General features: G+C 37.3%; 2 protein-coding genes across 2 annotated transcripts in view; both read left to right on the top strand.

Annotated features, from left to right (window-relative positions):
* The first annotated feature begins 7853 nt into the window (after positions 1-7853).
* The window catches only part of LOC137404148 (centrobin-like), a 577594-nt gene continuing 563060 nt past the window's right edge, over positions 7854-22387 (top strand). Inside the window, exons 1-2 of the mRNA XM_068090304.1 lie at positions 7854-7875; positions 7952-8392. Coding sequence (XP_067946405.1) covers positions 7854-7875; positions 7952-8392 — 463 coding nt within the window. The remainder of the gene's footprint in view (positions 7876-7951; positions 8393-22387) is intronic.
* Positions 9519-13978, top strand: LOC137404019 (protein Hook homolog 1-like). Its single transcript, XM_068090172.1, has 7 exons — positions 9519-9565; positions 10169-10220; positions 10343-10493; positions 12563-12658; positions 12883-12978; positions 13175-13270; positions 13655-13978. The coding sequence occupies exons 1-7, from the start codon at positions 9519-9521 to the stop codon at positions 13756-13758; spliced, it is 642 nt and encodes a 213-aa protein (XP_067946273.1). The 3' UTR covers positions 13759-13978.

Below are 22387 nucleotides of genomic sequence, written 5' to 3'. Positions count from 1 at the left end.
CAAGTTTGGTTTTGTTCATCTGAAAACGTCCTGGCAATCACAAGACGTCAAACAACAAACCAATCTCAAGTGATAGAAAAGTCTCGATACTTTCTGATGAGATTTTTTTAAACTTCACACTAGAAGCTTTTTAATTTGCAGCAAGCCATCTATGCGTTTGATTTATATACAGTTTGTACATTTGTCGACTAATAAATACATGGACTTGTGACAGTGTTCTGATAAATTGAATGGATCTGATAACTCGATCACCTTTTCCTATTCCTTCCCACAGTCCTCGATCTCTTCAGGCACGATAATTCGATAGTTTTACCAGCTGCCAAGTCACTTGATAACTATCGGTGAACTCTGTCTGCTCATTGATAATTCGATACTATCGCTATCGGTGGGACAACTCCAACGATAGTCAATAACACCTTTTCAAACAACAAATGCCATCCCCACACTATACTACCTACGACTGTTTATAAGTTGCTTTTGTTACTCCTGCTACACCATGCATTCATCTGGTGAGGCTGAGAGCCCAGCATGAGATGTAATGTCGTAAGGCATATTATAACTAACGTAATGAATATCTTCACTATTATTGATTGCTGTACTCAGTTGAAGGCATAATCTAATGGGTAAGCTCGTGGCCTCTAGAACTGGAAGTGCCAAGATCCAATCCTCTGTGAAGTGTATTTTTGTCACTAAAATCTGATCTCTATCACTGGACAGACCGACTCCCACATTAATGTATTTTAGCCAAATGCCTGGCACAGTTGTACGAGGGATAAACAACAACGCAATGAATTTGAGTAACATACTTGGTAAGCGAGCGAAAGTAAACTTGTATTTACTAAAACAATGACCGCGTTTGCAGACGGCTGAATAATAGTTGTGTTGCGTAACTATAATCAACTGTTTAGTTAATGACCTCATGAGCTTCAAGCTTGATTATTTCAACCAATGCAATAAAAATTCTAGCAGCCATTGAAAGGTTTGTTATCGTAGTGTAGTGGATTAGATTGCTGGCCTGCAGACAGGGAGGTTCTGAGATCAAATCATCTGCGAGGCAGATTTTTTATTCCTAATTTTTAAACGCAATAACTGGACTTGCCACAAACATTGAGATTCATATATATGGATATACACCTTTGCCGAACTTTGATCAGGTACATTTCATCCAAGTCCTTCTGCTAGCTCTACCATCATAAGCTCATTAATATACTCCTGAATATTTTATGAATAAGTGATGTTAGTTTCCAACACATTCACAGCACTCAAACACTAGTTTCCATTTCAGTCAGTGCTTTTGTTATTTCCTATTTATTGGTATGACGTCATTGCAATAAGCCAAAACTTTCCTCAAGCTATTTGCAGTGTACACGCAGTCACAACCAGCCAAGCTATGTTCATTAATTGTAGGCAAGCTTTAATATCAAAATGATTCTTTTGAAACCTCAAGTTGAGCTGGAGGTTTTGGGCGATGTCAAAACACTTGTCAAACAGTATTTATATGTTCTTTAGTAGTTGTGGTTTTGTTGTCTCATTCTTCACTCATCATCAGTTTTAATCTTGACTATGAGTTTTCATGCTCTCAAAGTCTGATGAGATAAAATGAGAGACATCAGTTTATCTTTTAGTTTTAGATTTCCAGTGCTTTCTATTATTCAGTTGTCTTCTCTTTATCATCTATTTAGTCAGTTTACCCTATTCTATTTTTAGACTATCAACACAATAGTCCATGACTGCGGTGTTAAGTCACATGACATAAGCAACATGTCATCTTATTTGCGTTTGTACTCCTATTTTCAAATTTTTAACTTTTCATTAATTTGAAGCATCTACATACAGCTGCACCCGATGTTTACATTATCAGTGCTGCTGCTTGAATCTGCCAGCCATATTTTAAAATTGGAGCAAACCATGAACTGAAGACTAAGTTTACTCTGACTGCCACTGTAACAGTGTATTTTTATAAAATTCTCATAGTTCAAGGCTATTCTGTCCCTTTGGTTGCTTACAGTCTCCAATATGACAGCTGGCATCAAAAAGGTCTTGATATTATACTGTTTTTACGTTCAGGAGTTATGTGCTCTTCTATGTTCAAATAATCTGATTGTTCAGCCTCTTTAACTAGCAGATGGAAATAGAACCACTATGGTGCAACAATATCTATCATAAATTAGGAATACTTGATTATCTACATGTATCACATAGACCTGCACATGTCTGTAAATTGGGAGTTACACTCTCCATATGCATATTGCTCTAATGATTAGAAAATGATCAATTAGTGACACTAATAAGAGCATAAAAGATATATTCCCTTATTCACCACCCACAAGACTCGCTTATCTCAGCTCATCGTGTACCCTGATCATCACAACTACATATAGCTGCCGTATTTCTTGTGTAGGCTTCCTGTTACATTGTGTGCTGTTCCCTTCCCAGTTACTCGCTTATTCTGGCAGTTCCAATGTTCAGGCCAGATAGGTTAGTGGTTGGCTCCAGTTTCAGCATCCCAGTACTTTCTTTAAAGGCTTAGTACATGTCATGTCCAATATAAAACAAGAGTGAGGAAAGTTTTGACCTTTTTAGAATTTTTCATTTCAAAGAATCTTCTTGGTTTTAATTTCAAATTTTCATCTTGTGTATTAAAATATATTACCGGAAAACCTCAAACTGAACGCTATGGCGCTCTATTTTCTACCCTTTTTTACAGTGGTGTTCAATTGGAGGTGGCATTCATATTGAGGCAGGCAGTGTACTTTTTGAATGGCTCGTCAGAATTCTCGAAATATAAACTTAGCTCTATTACGGGCGAAGCGAAACATAAATATTATCCCTTTTAAACATAATCATATCGTTTACATTAATAACGATTTTTTTTATTGTTAGCGATTAATTATCAATACTGTATAATGGGCTCTTTTCTACTGATCACTTGATATTATGGGTTCATAAAAGTCAAAGAAAGTCAGTGACAGTCAAATAAAGGTGGTATTCAAATGTAGGTAGCGTTCAGAGGTTTTACGGTATATTAGATTTGAATTGTTATAGGGAGAGTGTTATTTTAGGATATCAAAGTACTTTTATGTACTACTAGTCAAAGCATCTAGAGATGCTTTGGCTAATGCTTAACATAATAATACCTCACTAATTTTTGACTCCCCTTATAATATCTTCTTGTTCATCAATAGAAATAGAGCCATACCTCAACATACGAGCTTAATTAGTTCTGAAACATAGCTCCCATTTCAATTCTCATATCTCCAAACAATTTTTCTTATGTATTTAATAAAAAGGAATTAATTGGTTCCTTCCAGTAGAATAAAGAGGCTAAAGTGGATATTACATTGGAAATGTGTTTTCATTGGTTTAATTCACCACCTGCAGTCACAAAGTAACAAGCACCTATCTAATGGGTATGGTCTACAATAATTATTTAGATAATTAGATGAGTAACAAGTAACATATCTAATGATTATGATCTACAATAAAACAACATCTTTATATGCAGTACTGTATAGAGTTCTGACCTTCGAGACAGATGGTATAGAGGCTAGCGGTGGTTCAGGAAATACTTGACTACAACTCATTCTGAACACTACACTTTTGTTACGCTACGCAACAGTAAAGATACTTTACATTTAACTTAAATTAATTTAGCTGATTACGCATACAATTATAAATAAGTTTTTATTTTACCTTAAGCTTATTCAATTTTTGTTTTCCATTTTTGTACTTTTCGAATAAGATCATTTTGCTTCACTTTTATATTTTTTATCACTTTCACTCACAGCTAGCTTTCTTTATCATTTTTATCCGCCGAGAAAGAATCAGTGATGCTGTTCTCGTAAGCATTGAAACTGTCTCGTATGCTAGTATCTCTAATTTGTCTCATATCTCAAGGCATGTTTTGGCTCAGAATTCATCTCGTATCTTAAATTTGTTACCAGTTGAAACGCTCTTTTATCGACGCATACAGTGTTTCTATTGTTCATTTCACAAAGGAAGAGAGGGGATGTTTAAATAGGATTAATATAGCTATCTAAGAATATATTTGTACTATAATATATAAGTAAATATATTACCAAAAATTCTGTCACCACTCGCAGGTTTCACTGCCGATTTTTTAACCTAGTTTATCAAGCAGTTTTATATAACCTAAATTCTGTGGTGATTGTCACAAAAGGAAAAGATGAGAGTCAGCAATATAGTAGCCCGGTGAAGTTTTGTTTACAAGCTATACTATGTGACAGACAATCTGGTGAATGCCAGCTGGTCACATTGGTTGAGTGCTCTCTTCATTTCCATTCACTGATTTAAAATAGCTCAACTTTTAGCACTGGGTGGTCCCTCATTGTGTGGCAATAGCTAAAAACTGTCAGTTTGAGTTCAACAATAGAGGATAGTAGGTGGGCCTTGAGTGTGATACAGAGGGCTGGAGTTCAACTCTATGGTGAGACTCTCAGTAAGACATAATAGTAACAAGTAATAATAGTAATTATAATATTAATAATAGTAATGTTTGTAGTACTTTATAGCTGTCAACTAAAACTAGTAATTTATTGATAATACTTTGTTTATAGCTCTGTTTCTCTTGTTTCCTAAACAGATAGAGAAGTGGTATCACATGTTTTAATTCCATCCTGTATCACACCTGTATTATTTATTAACGATTTTGTGTGTTTATATGGAATTCTTATATAAGGCGCATCATGGCGAGTAACAATCATGCTAATCCTTCCATGACAGTTTCATCTTATTTTACAATTTCAGGTCAACTTAATAAAAAGTTTGATATCATCAAGAATTTTATTACTCTTCGATAACTATCTGCGGATTAGATACGCCCAACCAAAGGTTGACAATGTACGCTCACTACGCATGGGGATTATTCTGTACTTTGCTCGTATGAAACTATGTCATATGCGGAGGAACTTTGGCTGAATGACAGATCAAGTTGACTTAGAGGGTATGTCAGAGGATATTCAGTTTATAATTTAGAATTGTTTACTGCTAAAATTACCATGAAACCTCAATATGAATGACATTGCATTCTATTTTTAACCTTTTCCCTATTTATAATAGCGGTCAAATAGATAGTGGTGTTGTATTTTACAAATAGCTTGTCTGAATTTTGAAAGGTAAGTTTGACCCTTTGTCAGGCGAAGTCAATGTCTTAACCCTTAAGGTCATTAACTTTTTTGAAAGCAATAAATCTGCTAACTTGTTGAGGATCTCTAAATAACAAGCATGGGAAGCCGAGTAATATCTTTACTAAATGATATCTATTGCTTGCAATTAACCCGCGATGGTGCGTATAGCAGGTGATTCTGTTGCCCTGCCTTGCAATTTGTTAGTGCTTCGAATTTTTTATTTTGTTATAAGTTCGGAGGTATAATATCATGCTATACTATATTTAACATAGTTGCATACAAGCTCATTGCATTCATCGATATGTTTGCTGCAGTTTGCAGTCAAAACTGACAGGATAACCGTAATGATGCTATTAAATAATATATGCTATAAATCTGGAACTTTACAAGCTTTATAGTAATAAGTTATTAGATGTTACAAATGTATACATTCACGAACAAGCGACAAACAAACCGTACTTACTACCTGCAGAAACAAAAATTAAGATCTTTAAAACTGAATATTTGCTCGTCAGCTTCGCCGATTGTGTTCCGATTGTTGCATTCGATAGAACAAACATCTTTTGGCTATTCAATACCTTCCATAGTGTTTTCTGATCTCAACTCTTCTTCTGCGCCGCTGAACTAAATGATATTAGGTTCCAAACAATTTTTTGAGCAGAGCGAAACACCTACGGGTTGCATTTCGTGCAAATGATATAGCGGCATCGCTAAGCACAACTATTAGACTAAAACTAGTTGCTCACATACTTTCATAAATATAAACCATTTTTACATACATCAAAGTATCAGACCGTGTCAAACCAAACATCTACTTTTAGCAGGGCAGTATCCACCTGTGTGAAAATGGTACTGCAGGAAAATCTAAGAGAGGTACCGAACGCCCTCTCAGTTGGGGGAGGGGAGTCTGGGGATCTTCCTTCAGAAAAATCTTTAGTATGTACATGTATAACTAGTCAAAATTGTGCAAATCTAGTACACTTGGCTCCTGATGGGCACATGTTTTAACAGCAATTTTTTATGAATATATAACTGTTTATTGAGATTGTCTTTAACAACGCTTATTAAAAATAATAATGTGAATGAGAGCTGCCAAAGGGGTTGGCCACTGCTAGCATGAGGCAGAATTATCGCCGGGTAAAATGCTGAATGGTGTAGAAGACGAGTAGTCTCCTATGAAATAATTTATTTAAATAATATTGTAGAGTTGAATGGTAAAATTAATAGAGCACTGTGTTAAAATAATGCACTTATACTATAGTCTATAATACTGAGCAAGAAGTGGAAGATTTAAGTTTGAGCTATCAAATAATATTTGATCAAATAATATTTTATTTTACCGTTTGGAAAGTCAAGCCGATGTTGACTGGTATTTTCAGCTTTTATTCTTTTCCAAGGAGGCGCGATTTCTTTAGCACAAAGCAACACCTTTCGGGACCTTGACTAGTACCTGCCACTAGCTATATTACTATGTGTGACATTGGCTAGCAAGTGTCTATAAGTTATGCGCTGTTGTTGCTAGCTCAGTGTGAGTGGCTGATATGCTGGGATGTTTAACATACATGTACTTATTTGAGTCTTTAAATATTTTCATTAACTATTTACTGTTTGTGATAGACTATTTCTAAAATGTAATATAAAACATTGTACTCAGTACCTACATGTTAATCAAAAATGGATATTTATCTTGAGTTCTATTCAATTGTAGCAACACGAATTGTATAAAGGTTTGTTTTATAAAATTTCCTATTCGTCACATTACTGCCAGTGGTCACAATGTGAATATTTATAGTGCCCGAGGCCATTCTGTTACTAGTAAAAGTAACATTATGTTTGTTATTTTATTATATGAAATTAAGCAGATAAATCTCACTTTAAATACTAAACAGAAAGTGAAACTAACCAATTACAAGGCTGTATAACCAGCCAATCATGAAGCTGCAGTAACAACTAGCTCCTGTTCCTTTATTCAATATCTGATAAATTCATCATGAATCACTGTTTGAATAACTCTTATTCAGATCAGCCAATCAGGAGACAGATAACATTATTATAACCAGCTACAAGCTATAAAGAAGCCTGTAGTAGTCAGAGCAGGTGACAAACAGAATAGCAACAGGTAAGTATTACTTATACATTATATTAGCATCTGTTGATATTGTACTTACTGGGAATAATAGAGTAGAGGAGAGACACTGAGTCAGTGTGATTATAACATAACTCTGACCTCCTGAGACTATCACTCTGTACCCTGAGGAGACTCATAGAGTCTGTCATGTAGTGAGGTTAAGTTAAGGTCAGGAGGCTCTGGTCTCATTCCTCAGTCATAATCAGACCAGCAAACACTTCCTACTGCAGATATTTCATGTTTCTCAGCTCTGTCAGAGTCTGACATCCCTGGGCCTACCTTTAATACTCTGTAAACAGTGTCGTATAGTTTCACAGAGTCCCGCGACCAACAGAAGCGTATACGGGAGGGAGCTCGATTCCAAACAAACAGGCCACGCCTACTATTTTTATATAAGTTATAATGGAGAGGCCGCAACGTTAATCAACAAAAACTACTCCCATTATCAGTCGCTTTTAAATTGATTGTTGTATCATGAACCACTTGAAAGAAAACAAAATTTCCTACAAAAAGCTGCTAATGACGTTTTTGTAAAGACGTAAAGTAAATGCAAAAACGAGGGGTATACAGAGCGAGGTATGAATATTCCATTAGAGATCAGTATGTCGATCGGGTTTGTTTGGAATCAAGCGTTTTTGTTTCTGGCTTTTGTTCACAGGACTCTGAAATTATACAGGTACAGCACTACACCTTGCTGTATGGAGTGGAGACAACAGTGAGTGTGTAGAGTTGCTGATAGACACAGTGAGTGATGAGAGGAAGTACGAGTTTGTATCTGAGAAGGATGAAGATGGTGACACAGCTATAGCAGTGGCTGCATGGTGGGGAAGGAGCAAGTGTATAGAGTCTCTCCTCTACAACTTCTCCTCACTACAGAGAGACTCCCTATTAAACATACAGGATAACAACCTCTACACTCCACTACACTGGGCAGCATACAATGGAGAGACAACTGCTCTGAAGGTCATGTTAGGATCCGTGTCTCTAGTGACTGTCTCTTCGCTCCTCAACATAAAGAATAAATACAACAGGACTCCATTGGAGGAAGCTGAGTTTATGGGAAAGAAGGAATCATCAGAGCTATTAAAGAGATGGCAGCTGAAGTCAGTAGTAGAAGGTAGGATTGTAATACAGTGTGATACCAGCTACTCACTTGAACTGTTCCACTGCTAAACTCTTCAGTCTCAGCAACTTTCTACTGAAAATCTAAACTAAATGCTAGTAATTCATTCATTGTATACATTTACTGTTGAACCCTGGGACATGCCCTGGATAATTGCATCTCTATTTTCCTGTAAACTCACTGAGTCTTGCATAGACAGAGTGCTGCTTGTCTCCAGCCTTCAGCTGAACAGTTTATAGTCTGAGTATTTAAATTAATATTAATATTCAAAACTGGTAGGATTGAAATTATGTTAGCAGCTCTTTAAATATCAACTCCTTGTGGCAGACTCAGTAGCTTGGCTCTCGTGTTCCACACTATTCTGTATGTTAATATTTCTGTATTTTGAAGTGTCTGAAATGTGAAGAATTTAACACAATAGTAATAATACTATGATTATTGTATGGAGTGGTAGACTAGTGAGTCATTCCTTCAAGCTGAGGTTAAAGGTTAAACATTACACTCCTTTTTATGAATAGCTAATCATCTATACAGCAGTTTTTGATGGAAAGTAGAAAGTATTACAACCATATCTTACACTGCTGTAGATTATCCACAGCATTTTAATTGTTCCTAACATAACATGACTCTATCCTTTGTCATGTTTAGTAGTAAACTGAATGACAGACTAAAGTACATGTTGTAGCAGCATCTTTCTTTAATATTCAGGCTTTAAATCTATAACAATAATAATCTTTGATATAAAGATTAAAATTAGATTAACTATTTCTTTTTTTACAAACTCTAAGACAATGTCTGGTTCCATTTTCTGTGGCAGATGCTAACAGGAACAGCTTCTATGGTGCTGAGTTATGTTAGAATTTCATTATTGGTGAGGCTGCTTAGAGAATTCCTTACTAAACAACATCAAAGTTAATTTTACTAGATGCGTGTAACCTTAATTTTAATTCTAATAAGACTGGTAGATGTGAAATGAGCTTTTTTATCTTATAAGCTTTTATTCAAGCCACATTTATACACATCAGATACGGTCTCTTGTTTGGCTTGGTAGGCAACAACTCAACACTTTTACAGCAATTTTTCGGTATACCAAACGGTGTACCAAACTCTTGTTGATCAAATGATTGTTTGGCGACCCGCCTGCAGGAAGGCAAATGCATGTATGCGGTAAGTTTCACTTCTCAAGAAGCTGGAGCAAATAGGTAGTCTTTGGTTTGCTGAGCGACTCCATCACTAATAATATTGCAACTCTCGTCTCTTAAAGCAAGCAGGAAGCTTAGCAGCCTGCCAGCCTCTCTGCTCGCCAGTGTGCTTGCTTACCAGCCACACCTGCTGGCACCTGCTCTTTCTGTATCTACATTGCTGTGTCCCCTGCTTGCTTGACTTGACCGAGCTTGCCTGCCAGTCAGTTTGCCTGCCAGCTTAGCTGAGTCAGTTGAGTTGACAGTGACTGCTCGCTTTTGCCTCCTAGTAAACAATGGTTATATGTTCAGGTCACTAAATGGACAAATTGATTGTCCTATCTGCAAGAAAGCCTGCTCACTTTCACCGAGCCGACAAATGATCACACGATATGCTGCCAAGTTCACAATGATCACGCGCTTTACTTCCAAATCGATCACGATTGCGTGTTTTTTGTGCTGAGTGTTTGACTTGATTGCACTAATATGGAGTTTGTCTGTCAACCGGCCCCGCGCCTGTCAGCCAGCCTGCATAAATATCTGCCGGCCATATAGCCGGGCTGATCAAGACAATTCTGTATGCTTGCAGCTCGAGTCTGAATTTCGCTGAGCATATCTACCAGGCCGGCCTGCCTCTGCTAGTAGGCTACTGCCTCTGTGCCTGCCTTCCTCTACACCCATTTGCCTCTACAACCCTCTGCTTATACACCCCTCTGTCTCTACACCCTTCATGTGTCTCTATGGCTCTATGTAATATTCACAGGTTCTTTTTTATTATATTGAAGCATTGGATGACGCTAGACAACAGATAAAAACACTGCAAGAAAAAAATGACCAGAAACTTACCGCTCTACAGATAGAAAGTGACCTGAAACTTTCCACTCTACAGAGAGAAACTGAGCAGCAGGCAGGAGGTAACTTCCTATGTAAATGTCTCACTAGTCCATTGTTAGTATAGTACTGAGGAAGAGAAGTCAACGGTGATAGACTAGTGAGTCATTCCTTCAAGTTGGTGTCTAGATATGAAACATTACACTTCTTTACTGTCAGACAATCCGTAGTTCCTCTTCTATGGCAGGTGTATTAGGAACAGTTAGCGCGATGTTGAATTTTAGCTGAATTTCTTATTTGCTGGTGCTGGTTAGAGGAATTCTTACAAAATAACATCAAAATTTATTTTTACCAGGTTCATTCAACCTCTCTTCCATTAACAACTGAAGATGTAAAATCGTGTGTTTTTTTACTCATACCACATATCAGATATTAGGGTATGTTTGGCTTGGCTGGCAATAACTACAAAGTTTTATAACTCTTTAAAAAGTTTCATTTTTCTTGAGCAATCGCGAATGGCTTCTGGCTTATTTCCCTGGCTAATCAGCCAGGGAAATAAGCTTACTTTCAAATTAGAGCGAGTGTATTGAAACTTCATCAAGCGACCAGCCTGCCGGAATGCGTAGCTGTGCATGTTCACGAAAGTTTTGCCTTGCAAGAAGCTCGATCAAACTTGCAGCATTTAGCTAGCTGAGCAGTCCAACTATTATTAGTAGTACGCTGGCCTCGGCTCCTACAAAAAGCAACAAAAAACAACTACAGCTACAAAAACAACCTGTCGCACGCTTGCGAGAGTCCATGAAGCTCATGCGTTTTCGATTTTAAGTAAAGGCCGATTGCGCAATTTCACTGCTGAGTACACAACTCTATCACACTCCACATAATCTGCCAGCCTACTTGTGTGCAAGATTGCCAGCCTCTACGCTACTATATACAATGTACATTGAGTATATTTATAGAATGGCTTAAAGCCGGCTGGCTTAAAGGTCACACGGGCACCGAACCGAACTAAATGACGCAAAACGACGTCGTTTTCAGCTCTAAAAAGTTCGGCTGAGGACATTTCTGGCCGAAACGAACTATTTCGGTACTGCTCGAAATTTCGTGCCAAACCCTTGCTCTTATTGGCTGGTTAAAATTCTAGAATTCTAGCGAGCACGCGTCACATTTCTTCTTACGTGCGTGTGAGTAAAGTTAAAAAAGAAATGGGACGATACTTTTATTTCGTTAAATAAACAACATGAAGCAATTTACGACAAGGTTCACCCGGACTTGTGATTGGGTTGCATAAATGTAAGATGTTGCACTTAAGTTTTGCATAAATGTAAGGGAATGGTTGTGATTTTCTTTCGTGTAGAATATAAGTAATGTGTCATTTTCATCCTGATGAACTATCGTTGACTGATTTATTTATGTAAAACCACAGTACTATGATAAAGACTGTTTTTGTTTGTTATGTACTCAGCATAGAAAAAGATTCATATGTTAATAAAAAAATATAATTATGTTGATGAGAAGGGTTAGCAAAATATTTGTATCGAGTGATTTATTTTGAGCAGCCGAACGATCTTCTGATAAATCTGCTGTGTAATTATAATTTATAATTGTTCCTCAAAGTTTTTTTGTTTACAATAGAAATATTCAACTCAAATACATAACAACTACTAATGAAACCGTGTCCTGTCTCTATACGCACGGTATCTAGAAAGCGAAGTTACTTCGTTGGCCGCGTGACATGTGCCACGAACCGAACCAGCCTCCGAACCGATCCTACGTCGGTTGGGTGCTCGTGTGACCACGCCTTTAGACTGAGCTCGGCTATCCACACCTGCCAGGCCAGCTTGTTTCTGTCTCTAGGCACTTGCCTTTACCTCTAGGCACTTGCCTCTGTGACCCACTCACTGCCTCTGTGCTTCTACATACGTCCCTGCTTCTTCACCCCTCAGTATCTGCGCTACCATTTACATTCCTGCCTTTATGCCTAGTCATTCAGTTCCTTCTGTAATTAACAATGCATATGAAAGCCTTGTTAACATGTAAATGTGCTGAGGTACATCTACTCACCAATGTATTCAGTATCTTACGTCATTGTCAAATGTGAGCAATGAAAGTGTTGAATATCTTTCGGCAAGTTTTTTCCACTCTGCTGCAGCTTTGGATGACGCTAGACAACGAATTACAACCCTACAAATAGAAAGTGACCAGAAAGTATCAGCTCTACAAAGGCATACTCAGCAGCAGGCAGAAGGTAACTTCTATGTTATTGTTTCGCTAGTCCATTGTTAGTGTAGTACTGAGGGAGAGAAGTCTGTTGCTTATGCAATTAACAATGCATATGAATGCTTTGTTAGCAGGTAAATGTGCAAAGGTACCTATACGTACCAATGTGTTCATTGCCTGCTGGGATTGTTAGGTGTGAGCAATGAAAATGTTGCACATCTATCAGCAAGTTCTTTTTTCACTATGTTGTAGCATTGGATGACGCTAGACAACGAATAACAACACTGCAAATAGAAAGTGACCATGAAGTATCTGCTCTACAAAGACATACTCAGCAGCAAGCAGAAGGTAACTTCCCATGTTATTGTTCTACTAGTCTGTTGTTAGTATAGTACTGAGGGAGAGAAGTCAGTTACTTCTGTAATTAACAATGCAGATCAGAGTCAGGGGATCTAGGTCAGAGGTCTATTTACATCCAAGAACAAATATAAGCAGTAGCAGTGTGGCACATGTAACAGAAAGTTTTTTATGCTCACTTTTATAGCATTGGTTGAGGCTAGGCGGCAAGTAACAACGCTACAGGAGGACAGCGAGAGAATGTTGTCATTAGTACAGGAAGAGGCTAGACAGCAGAGAGCAGGTATTTTTATTTTGTATAGGCCCTATTAGACTATTTACTATCCACCTCATATCTTGAGTATCTAGTATCACCCAATGCTAGTAACCATTAAATTACCTACTAGTATATTTTACTAGCTGTGGTATTGTTCTGATGGTCTGATTCTATAAGGCTCTGGTTGATCAATCGTGGCTCACTCCTGGTAACTTTATGTGGATATGTTGATGCTGCTCGAGTTACATAGTATGTGAGAATTTAATGCATAAGTTCATGATGTTAAATCAAAATGGGGGCAGTTTGACTTTTAGAATGTTTTAGCAGATTGATAGAGGTTTGTCCCTGCTCATCAGTAAAAGTAACCCTTTTTTATATATCAATTATGAGGACGAATATCTGTTTATTCAGATTTGGCTGCTACTCAGCGGAGGATGGAACAATTCGCTGCGTACCTACAAACTCCAGGTGATACAAATTTAACAGGCAATCAATGTCACCACCCGGATAGTTAATAGTGTGGCAGCCGAGACTGACAATCTACCCAGACAGACACTAAAGATGCCGAGTGACCTACGTTTTAGCCCAACCAGCCAATGAGCAATGACAAGAGAACTGACCAGCCAGCCCTCAAACCAGAGTGCAGGCTTTTAGTAAATAAGGACACGGCGCAGGCCCCACTAGAAGACACGCATTGTCAAAGTGATCACACTATGTTGTTCTTTATATCGTAATACATCCTGCTTGCATTTTATTATTCTTGATTAAATATACTTATTCTTTCAACCTTCTCTCTTCATCCATATGCAATGCACCGTTAGACTTTATTTAACAACCGCAATATATAACTAAATCTCTTCTTTTAAAATTCATAACTTTGCTATATGAAGCAGCAATAAAGTCACTTTGATGAACATGAAAACTTACGGGTTATTTCATGAAAAAGTCCACCAGATTAAAATTTACTGTTTGTATAATATACAAAGAGCTGACGGCTGTCTCGCCTCCATTAATTGAGTTGACAGGTGCTCCTTTCTGTCGCCATGATCTGGTAGAATTATTGACACAAATGGTAGAGATAAAATATATAATTCGCTGGATCTCTTGGCAACAGCCGGCATTATGGGTGTTGTAATGCTCTGATAAGACAGTCATTGACGTGGATTGTATACATTAGGAGTCTAAATGTCGAGAGTTTTATTTATTAAGTGATAAGACATCAGGGGGCGTTGTAGTTAGCATGTGATCTAGTTTATCAGAGCTTTGATGCCAGCCGTGACTAGTCACCTGCTTGGTTCACATACTTCAGCTACCTGTCATGGTTGTCACTTTGAATAATACCAGATGAGAAATAAACATTCCTATAACAAACTTCATAAAAAGAGAAAAGAATCCAACTGACGTTTGAGCTCTTAGCTGAGCAATTCAAGCTGATTGGTACAGAAAAATTGAATTCACAACTGAAATTGGTTTGTTATGAATATTGTCTAAGCCATATTGTGCAACAGGTAAAATGCATTCGCTCAACAGGATTTTTACGCCTGATGCACCTTAATAGACTAAATTAACTTCCGTAATAAATATAATGATGTTTGCTAGCACAGTGTCAGATATTCTGTCAATAAACAGTCTTTAAACAATGTATAACACAGATCAAAGGTTAGCATAGATGATTGAGATATCTAGCAAGCACATACAGGTTGTGATTATGTTACAGACTTGTTCACATTGGTTTAGAGTTACGACCTCGTGTTTTGGATAGAAAATTGTGAAGTGGTAACATTGTGACAGAAGACCTATGGTAAATACAAATGCTAAATGAAAAGAGAAATACAACGGATGTACACATATAATAATTAAAAATACATCACATCTACCACAATGTACTCTGCAATAGTCTAACATTTGTTTACATGCTTTCACATTAGCAAAAGTTGACTTGAGAAAAAAAAATTGATAAGCTCTTTAAAATTCAAAGAACTGGTTAAAAATTTATACAACCTATTAAAAGCCAATAGAGAATAGAGAGAGACCAGGTAAAGAAGTACATCACAGTGTACATTACCTATAATATATGATATAACATATAATATAACCTGTATATAAATACTGAATATCGATAGAATGGTGCAGACGTTACAGCGTCGGTCAAATAATCTGAATGTCACGAGTTGGAGTATCGTCAAAAGTTATCTGTTATCCAAACTTGGCCCCTGTATACAGATAGACAACAAACAGGCAGTACCTCTTATAAAATTAGAAATATTTTGTTGTTTCGGTTTATTGGACACGTATAAAATATTTGTTATTAGTTTTACTTTGCAGAATAGACTTTGTTGTTTAGAAAAAATAGGCAAATCATTGTTAATGGATATCAAAGATGTGCATTTCCCATGAACTTTTTATAAAATTACGACAGCCTTGATTCATAAAACCAGTAAGATTTAGCGGTTAAAAAAAGTTGTCTATGCAAACTAATAATAGAGCAGTTATGGTGCAGCTTACCAATTAGAAGAGTTAAGTATAGTTTTTTCTTTTCCTTTGGCCCAAATGGTTAGTTTGAAAGGCTATTGGAGTAGATTAGCCAATTTACCTGCATTTCACATCCTTATAAATCCCCACATTGTGAACTTTCCTGGAACAAATTATTTAAGTCGTAGGAGCGCTTACTGTACAAGTATTACTACTGTCTTAAACAAAGAACTATTATTAGCCTGAGGCGATTAATCCAATCCATTACAATTCTCCATCACCAGAGACCCGGCCCTCTCATGAAGATGTGGTGAAGATGTTGAGAAGGCCAAAGGAAGCACACACAATTCAAAGAAATGAGCAGATGGCCATCTGACAAGGCACCAAAAAGAGCCTCCCCTATTTGCACCGGAAGACTGAATCTGGCTTCTGAATAAAAGAAAAAAATGAGGAGAAAACCCCAAATTTAAAGTAAAGTTTGTAGGGCCTTTCCCAGTAAAAAATTATTTGGTCAAACCATACTTGCGTAGTATAACGGCGGGGCCAATCCTTGGTGCAGAATGAAAGCAGGCGAAAACCATTCCAATATTGTCCGGGGAAGCTTTGACAGACACAAGCCACCATAGAGCCAAGAAAATGCCCCAACATGCAAGGGATGCAGGCTCGGAGCCTGGAGGAAAAAGCAGAGCATGAGATGGAAAAGCAAAGATCAAAGGCTTACACTTCTCTTGCATTTAGTAAATAACTGGAAGGCCAACTGCAAGAGATCCGAAGAAGCCAGGAACTGGAGAAATGACTGTAACAAGAAAAAATTCTAGAAGAGCCAGCTGAGCCCGTGAGTCCGGCACCATTCTAGCTTCCTGGTCGCTAGCAAAAACACCTGGAGTCGGTAAGTACAACTCCCAGCCGCGAATTTTTTTTCCCAAACAGTTTCACCTATGACAGTAAAATCTTGGTTTTTGATTGGTTCCCATCTGGTTCAAATCGCATGAACTGCGCTCTGCTCATGCATTGAAGATATTGTAGGCATGATAATTGATATGCAAGCATATTCACACACAGGAATATATTGAGCTTGTCTCCACATTGTAAGATTTGTTCATTGGTAAATTCTTGAAAATTGTTACATAAAATATGTTATGTATGACTACAGGTACCATGAATTACCACTTTGTATATAATATATTAATGTCTGTTTTATGCAGTCGATCAGAGACAAATTGTCGAATTACCATTCGAGCGTTGACGTGGTACACATGATGCCGGTTAACGATCACTGCTACATCACATACAACTTTATAAGTATAGTATTGATATTATTAACCTATTAGTAATACCTTCAGAGCTCATAACATGAATATTCATTATGCGTGTATCTGTTAACCAATCAGGAGCCCAAGTGAGGGGGAAGGCTGATGACACGGATGACATAACACCTTTTGATTTTAAAAGATAAAAAACTGTATATTGTCTGGTCTGGGTAGCACACAGCGGCACCAAAACAGCAAAAACCTAAATAATGTCACAAAATGTTGAGGATATTAATACTTTTGGCCATGATTACATTTGGTAGGATTACTGGTACAGAGAAACCTCGGTTCTGAACATAATCCGTTTCAGAAGGTTGTTCAAAAACTGAGTTGTTTGAGATCCGAAACAACTTTTCCCTTTAAAATAAATGCATGTAAATTTTAATCCGTTCCGAGTCGAGAAAACCACTTCGGTAAAGTATTTTTAACGTTTTACACCATAGAATGTACACTGCATACTATAGATAAAAACCGGCAGATATAGACCGTGTTTAATTTTAATAAAATATTTATTATCATGATGAAAAAAGAAAACAAAAAGCCAACAAACAGTACGTATGTTTTGCTCTTAAAACGTTGCAAACCTTAAAGGTTAAAATACAATAACAAACATTGCAGAAAGTGATAAGGAAACGGCAAAAAATGAAACCGATCAGTTACATCAAAAATTGCGTAAAAAAGAAACCATGAATAAACAGCAATGACCCATTTATTTTACATGTTTGAAAGAGAATGCAAAAACATTTTAGCGTAACTCGACTGTCTCTCTTGAGGAAATGTCTTCGGTAGAAGAAGCATCCTTCAAGGTGGCTCCTTTCATTCTGAAAATAATTTGTCAAACAAAACCGAGGCTATTGAGGCTATGTCAACGAGTGCATCATTAGTTATAAGTTACAAGATATTCTCATACCCAGTTATATAGAGTCTGGTTCTTTTTCAATCTAAATAAAACTTGAAGGTTTTCTCATGAGAAATTCCTTCAGATTAAAATTGACCATTTTTGTGAAATACATAGACCTGACCACTGTCACGTATCCGTTAAATGGGTTAACAGCTGCTCCTTCCTGTCGCCAAGATAAAGTAGAATTGTTGACGCAAATGGTTCAGATAAAATATATTATTCTCAGGATCTCTTGGCAACAGCCGGCATTATGGATGTTGCAATGCTCTGATAAGACAGTCATTGACGTGGATTGTATACATAAGGAGTCTAAATGTCGAGAGTTTTATTTATTAAGTGATAAGACATCAGGGGGCGTTGTAGTTAGCATGTGATCTAGTTTATCAGAGCTTTGATGCCAGCCATGACTAGTCCACCTGCCTGGTTCACACACTTCAGCTACCTGTTATGATTGTCACTTTGTATAATACCAGATGAGGAATAAACATTCCTATAGCAAAGATATTAAAACATAAATTATATTACCTTCAGTCATAGAAGGGAGAAAAAACAATCTGCCATTTGGCTTTGTAATTTTGAAGCATTTGCTTCAAGCTGTTTGTTACAAAAAGAAGGAATTCCCAAACTAGAATTGGTTTGTTATGGATATAATTCCAAACCATATTCTGCAACAGGTAGAGTGCACTCACTCAACACGATGTTTACGCATGATGCACCTTAATAAACTCAATTACCTTCAGTCATAGAACGATATTTGCTAAAATTGTGTCATTTATCTGTTAATAAGCACTGCAAACAATGTATAAAACATCACAAAGGTTAGCATAAATGATTGACATATCTAGTCAATAGATACAAGTTGTCCTCCCTTGATAGGCTTGTTTTACAATGGTTTGGAGTTACGACCTCGTGTTTAATATTATAAAAATTGAGAAGTGATAACATTTTGACAAAAGACCTATGGTAAATACAAATGGTAAATGAAAAGAGAATTACAATGAATGTATATAAATAATTAGTAAAAATTCAACACATATACCACAATGGACTCTGCAGTATAACATTGGTTTACATGCTTTCACACTAGCAAAAGTTGACTTGAGAAAAAAAATTGATATTTTATTATTGAAAGGGCTGGAGGAAGCACCCACGGCCCGACAAGAGGAGCAGAAGGCCATCTGACAAAAGGACCAAAAGAAACCTCCCCCTATATGCACCGGGAGACCGAGTCTAACTTCTAAATAAAACAAGGAGAGAAGACAACCCCAAATTGCAGGCAAAATAAAATCCTTACTGATTATTTTCTGTGTAGAAGAGCGTATTGTACTTTGAAATATCATGACAGTGTTAAACAAGGAACTACTATTAGTCTGAGACAGTAATTCTAACCCAGTACAATCCTCCACCACCAAAGACCCAGACCCCTCATGAAGATGTGGTTAAGATGTTGAGATTGCCTTACCAGGATCTCTCATCTTGGAGAACCCCTTTTGAAAGCAACAGGGGTGCCTAAAAAAGAACAGGACCTGGATAACACAAAAAGACTAGGGAGGACCCAGTTGTGTTCGATTTAGGGCAAGACCTGAGCGATGGGTTCTCAAAAGTGAAAGAGAAGCTTCCTGTTCTGAAAGCAAAAGGAAAACTATTGTAGGAAAAGGTCACCAGAAAAGTGCCTGTCCTAACTTGACTGGTCACACTAAGATAATCATACTGTTTTACTAGAAGAGAACACGCCAGAAGCGCAAAAACAGGTCAAAAAAGGGGCCCTAGCACAAAAAGCAGAACTAAAGCGGTATGTGTGCCTAAAAGCAAGTAACTACAGCAGACATGGGCAGAGTGAGCTAGCTGAAATAGCTACGTCCAAACACACTAAAAATATAGAGGCCAGGAGGAGGGTATCACACGTTGAGCTTGCCAGCACAACTAAGATGCTCGACTAGGATGCTCCTAAAACTCAGTTGGTTACGAACGACCCTATCACCCAAAAACAAGAGGGACAATCCGAGGACAAGGTGCACAAGAAACAGTTACTACCCGGCATATTTACTCACTTGGACAGCTGGCGCATTTCAGAGCCGAAGCAGGAATTCACTCCGGGAAAATTAATCTCTACCATGAGACTCGAAACAGCTACGGACAAGAAGTTGTAATAGCCCCTATTCTATCTCACGAAAAAATTTTCCCATACAGGTCACGGAATGGGAGCTTTCATTTAAAACTACAACAGGATAAAAAGATGTTGGCAAGACCATAGTCAACACAGCCTCGTATTAGTGTTATAAGCGTTTAGGCAAAGTTTACTGGGGTTTTACCCATAAATGCATGCATACATAAACAGCACAAGCTGTATAATGGGCAGTTGTGTTTGTAGCCTTGTATAACTATTAGACATGTTTCTTTATCAAGATTGCCCAATGTCTCGCAGACGCCATTATATGTCCCAAGAAAACAAAGTTTATGTCAGCTTAGCAAGGTCTTTGCCAGTTTGACACAAGTTGACGCGGTACTTACCAGAATCAATAGTAACAGGTGGTAATGAACCAGGAGCAACTTTGAAGGTAGTTGCACCAGATCTTTACACGTACTCGAGTTGGATAGCTAATTTTTATCAACATAATTGCCAGACAAGACAACACACTTTTTGCCATATTTGTACTAGTTTTTTATTCCTTCAGCATAAAATTTTGTAAATTGCCTTTGTAATCATTTACTCACAGAAGCTATAACCTCATTGTGAATTATCATTATTTTGGTAGAAAATGAGGCCACAAATTGCAAGCCTATTTTCTTGTTATTCATGTCTCTTTTCACTTGGTAAAAACTGGCACAGCAAACTGTAGCGGATCCAGCGCATAGAACAACACATTGAAACTGGCAAAACAAACTGAAACAATGTAAAAAACGACGAGGTGTTTTATTAAAATTAATATTTTTGATGGCCTTTCATGGTTATTTAGGATGGAAAGAAAGTGGGATAACTCCAAAAGCATCCTGATCTCTCATACTGGTGAATTTCTAGTTACGTGGTGAGCCTGTGTTGATATTTTGGCGTCCACAAGGTAGCTATGTTTCTAGCTGTCTCGGCGTTACTAAAATGTATGTTACTGTTGCAGCAACATCTATGTACTATATTCTGTCAATTCCTTATTGTTATGGTAGTCCACATTACCTGTTAGATGAGCGAAACATGCTATATTCAGACTGACAATGGTTGCAGGTACTCTATAGCTGCCTTAGTTTCAGCAAGAAACTTTCAATCCCTAACAATCCTGCAGAGGTGAATTTAGAGCTCTGCCAGAGACAAGAGAACATGCTTGAGTGGTCTTTACATTGACCTAGTTTTTTCTATGTCAGAGAAAAGGCAGCATTAATACAATAGAGTGAGGTCACAAGTACAGGAATTCCTTTCACTGTATACTAAACAAGCCTCAAACTATTACCTTTGGTCAGCTTAATGGATCGTGTAAAAACTACCTGACGGATTTTTAGCAATCAGGGACTAACTTTCAAAGGTTGACTTGCAACAAAATTCAAATTAGTGATTTAGTATCAAAAGATTGACCATGTCTTACTCTGCTGCGTTGAAAGGGGCAAATATGCTGAAATGTGATTACAAGCTCTTGAAAGCTACAAAATGAACAGTTATCGCAGCCATCACAAAAATGCTGTAGGTTGGAATCCATTTCAAATGGGGCGTAACTGAACATGATGGCTTCTGTTTACACTTTCATGCAAACTCATTCGTTGAAATATTTTCACAAATATACTTCACGCATTTAAGAAAGCCATGTTTGTTCGCCATCATCATAATCGAAAAAATCTTAAAACCTACTGTAAAAAATCTAATTTTTCTACCTTAGCTCGAAGGAGTGCATATCATTCTCTGATGAACATGAGAGGCCTGTTGGTCCCCTGCAATGCTAAAAATTGCTGCAGAAACTGTTCGCGCGCTATTTGACAGAAATTATAGGTCACATGATCAGATTACGACTAGATGATTAGACCAGACTGAAAAGATACTGTAAAGTAGCGAGCATTTATATTTGATACGGGCTTTTTGGTAGAACCTCAAGTACTTGTCATAAACTAGTGCTACGAGAGTTTTATATTGAGCCTTTTATTGGCCTTTAATTTCACGTGATAACATCACATGTCAAAACAATAACCAAAATGTAGGAGTATGACAGACAAATAAAAAGATTTCAAACTACGGCGTTTTCGTGATGTCTGCAATTAACTGTTCATTTTCAAGCTTTTAAGAGTTTGTGATCGCATTTCGACACATTTTGCATCTACAAAACAGCAGAGTACGACATTGTGAACCTTTTGATACCAAATAACTGTAATGTGAATTTGGTCGCAAGTAAACCTCTGAGTGGTGTTTCATTATCTTACATCAAAAAGGATCACATAACAGCCATACATATACCTTAGAATAGAACTAGTCAAGCTGTATTATCA

The sequence above is a fragment of the Watersipora subatra genome, chromosome 9, assembly GCF_963576615.1.
Source record: "Watersipora subatra chromosome 9, tzWatSuba1.1, whole genome shotgun sequence".
NCBI lineage: Eukaryota > Metazoa > Bryozoa > Gymnolaemata > Cheilostomatida > Watersiporidae > Watersipora > Watersipora subatra.
Note: the sequence above shows the minus strand (reverse complement) of the source record. Positions and strands in the feature narration are given on the sequence as shown.

What these genes read in the sequence shown, in the direction of transcription:
- LOC137404019 (XM_068090172.1), top strand. Translation starts at nt 9,519, where the DNA reads ATGATTGTTTGGCGACCCGCCTGCAGGAAGGCAAATGCATGTATGCG. An exon ending in AACTGAGCAGCAGGCAGGAG is followed by an intron (nt 10,494 to 12,562) that starts GTAACTTCCTAT and finishes ACTCTGCTGCAG; the next exon opens with CTTTGGATGACGCTAGACAA. An exon ending in GGCTAGACAGCAGAGAGCAG is followed by an intron (nt 13,271 to 13,654) that starts GTATTTTTATTT and finishes CTGTTTATTCAG; the next exon opens with ATTTGGCTGCTACTCAGCGG.